This window comes from Monoraphidium neglectum, assembly GCF_000611645.1.
Source record: "Monoraphidium neglectum strain SAG 48.87 unplaced genomic scaffold scaffold00066, whole genome shotgun sequence".
NCBI classification, from domain to species: domain Eukaryota; kingdom Viridiplantae; phylum Chlorophyta; class Chlorophyceae; order Sphaeropleales; family Selenastraceae; genus Monoraphidium; species Monoraphidium neglectum.
The window spans coordinates 47092-48974 of NW_014013562.1; the positions used below are offsets into that span (position 1 = coordinate 47092).

At 65.1% G+C, this 1883-nt stretch overlaps 1 protein-coding gene across 1 annotated transcript; it reads left to right on the forward strand.

The window, feature by feature from the left end:
- Window positions 1-386: 386 nt before the first annotated feature.
- MNEG_0769 (hypothetical protein) lies at window positions 387-1377 on the forward strand (the record flags this gene model as incomplete). The annotated part of the gene is made up of 2 exons (XM_014050760.1): window positions 387-1245; window positions 1355-1377. The coding sequence occupies 2 exons, from the start codon at window positions 387-389 to the stop codon at window positions 1375-1377; spliced, it is 882 nt and encodes a 293-aa protein (XP_013906214.1).
- Between the last annotated feature and the right edge of the window lie 506 nt (window positions 1378-1883).

A 1883-nucleotide genomic window follows, 5' to 3' on the forward strand; every position in this document is an offset into this window, starting at 1 on the left:
CCCTCGATGTTGGGTGCCCGGGGGTTGCTCACGGCGAGAACCACCCGCCGTCGATGCACCGAACCGGTGCGGCAGCCGGCGGGGATCAAGGCAGTCAAAAGGCGAAGCAAGGCCGTAAATCTTTCGCACCAGAACTCTTTATAACGCCCCCACCCCGCTTGGCGCGCTGCCTGCGCTGTTCACAAGGTGAAGCGGCTTCTTCACCCAGCACGCGAGTCGCACCCTCCGCCCCCGGCTCACCGAGCCGCGGTCCTGCACACGCGCCCGCCCCGGTTTGCCCCCCTCCCCTTTCTTGCAGCCAAACGGCGTCCACCTGCAAGAAGGACCCCTCCTGCCTCTCGGGGCCGGTCGCCTCCGTCAGCTGCTGCTACAACCTCGACGGTTGCATGCTCGGCTCCACTGTCACCTTTGCCAACGGCTCGGGCATACCGCCCATTGTCAACCAGTGCGCCGGCTGCTCGACCACGGACCGTGTCTCGACAATCACCCTCGCCGGCGGCGAGGGTATCGTCGAGTTCAACGTTGACTCCGATAAGGACCGCCGCTGCATCCGCGCCTTCCTTTTCAACACGACCGCCGGCCGCCAGCTCCGCTGCGGCACGCCCGCGAGCGTCAAGTGCGCGCCCGGCCCACCGCGGCAGATCCGCTGCAAGGCGGGATCGGCGCCGAGCTGCATCAAGAAGGCGGTCAAGCCAAACACCCCCACCGCCTACCTCTGCGACATCAACCGCTTCCGCTGCGTCACCCAGCGCGGCCTCAAGAAGTCGGCCGTCGCCGCCGACGGCACCGCGCTCTCGCCCTCCCTGACCGCCCAGCAAGTCATTGCGGCCGGCGACCCCACGGGTGGTGCCGCGGACTCCCCATTGGCCCACCGCCGGCTGCTCGCCACCAACAGCAGCGGCAGCACAGGCAAGGTGGTGTACGGCCTCAAGGCGACCTGTGGCTACAGGAACTGCCCCGTCGACCCGTCCGCGATCAAGTGGACCTGCACCAACAAGTGCACGGCCCCCAACAGCATCACGCCGCTTGCAGGCAGCTGCTCGACCGGTCTGCCCTATGAGATCCGGTACAGCACCGGCGGCAGTACCGCCAGCATCTCCTCTGTCGCGTGCCCCGCCGACAGCACAACAGCACTCGCGATCAACGCGTCCCTTGTCCTGCCGGCCGGCACGCCGTCGTACTGCGGCAGCAGCACGCGCTTTACTGTGACGTCCATCAACCAGCCCAACAACCAGACCGGGGAAGGTGCGGGCGCGGGCTCGGACGCGCACGAGGGTGGGCTCAAGTGCAAGGGCAGGCCTGCATGGCGGCCCCATGCTCACCGCGACTGCTGTTGGAGTTGGAATGCAGACAGACACTTTTTTTGCTTCGCCCTGACACAGTGACATACACTGATACACTGACTCCTGCCCGTTGGCCCCGCACTCTCAGGCTGCCCCCTCGAGCTTCCAGATAAGGTTCAATGCACAAGCCCTCCCCAGTGCTCTTCGGCCGGCCAGGTGGTGCAGCTGGCCGGCAGTTGCAGCAACACACTTGGAAATGGTACCACAGTTTACTTGGTTGATGGCGTCCCGGCCACCACTGCCACCTGCCCGGCAGCTGGGCAGTCCGTGGCCGTTGAGGTCAAGCCCCTGACGTCAGTCAAGCCTGACTGGGTCGAATGCATCTACCCTGCATACAATCTAACAAGTGAGCATCATCTTTGCGCAGCACCTGCCATTGGACGGCCGTTGCTCTGCGAACCTGCCTACACACCCGGCGGACAAAGGCCCACGGCCTTTGTGGCTTGCCTGACTCCATCCAGAATTGCGTCACTGCCTTGACCCTCTCACCCTTCCGCACACGAACCAACTCGCGACCCTATGCGGCCTCTTGAATCTACC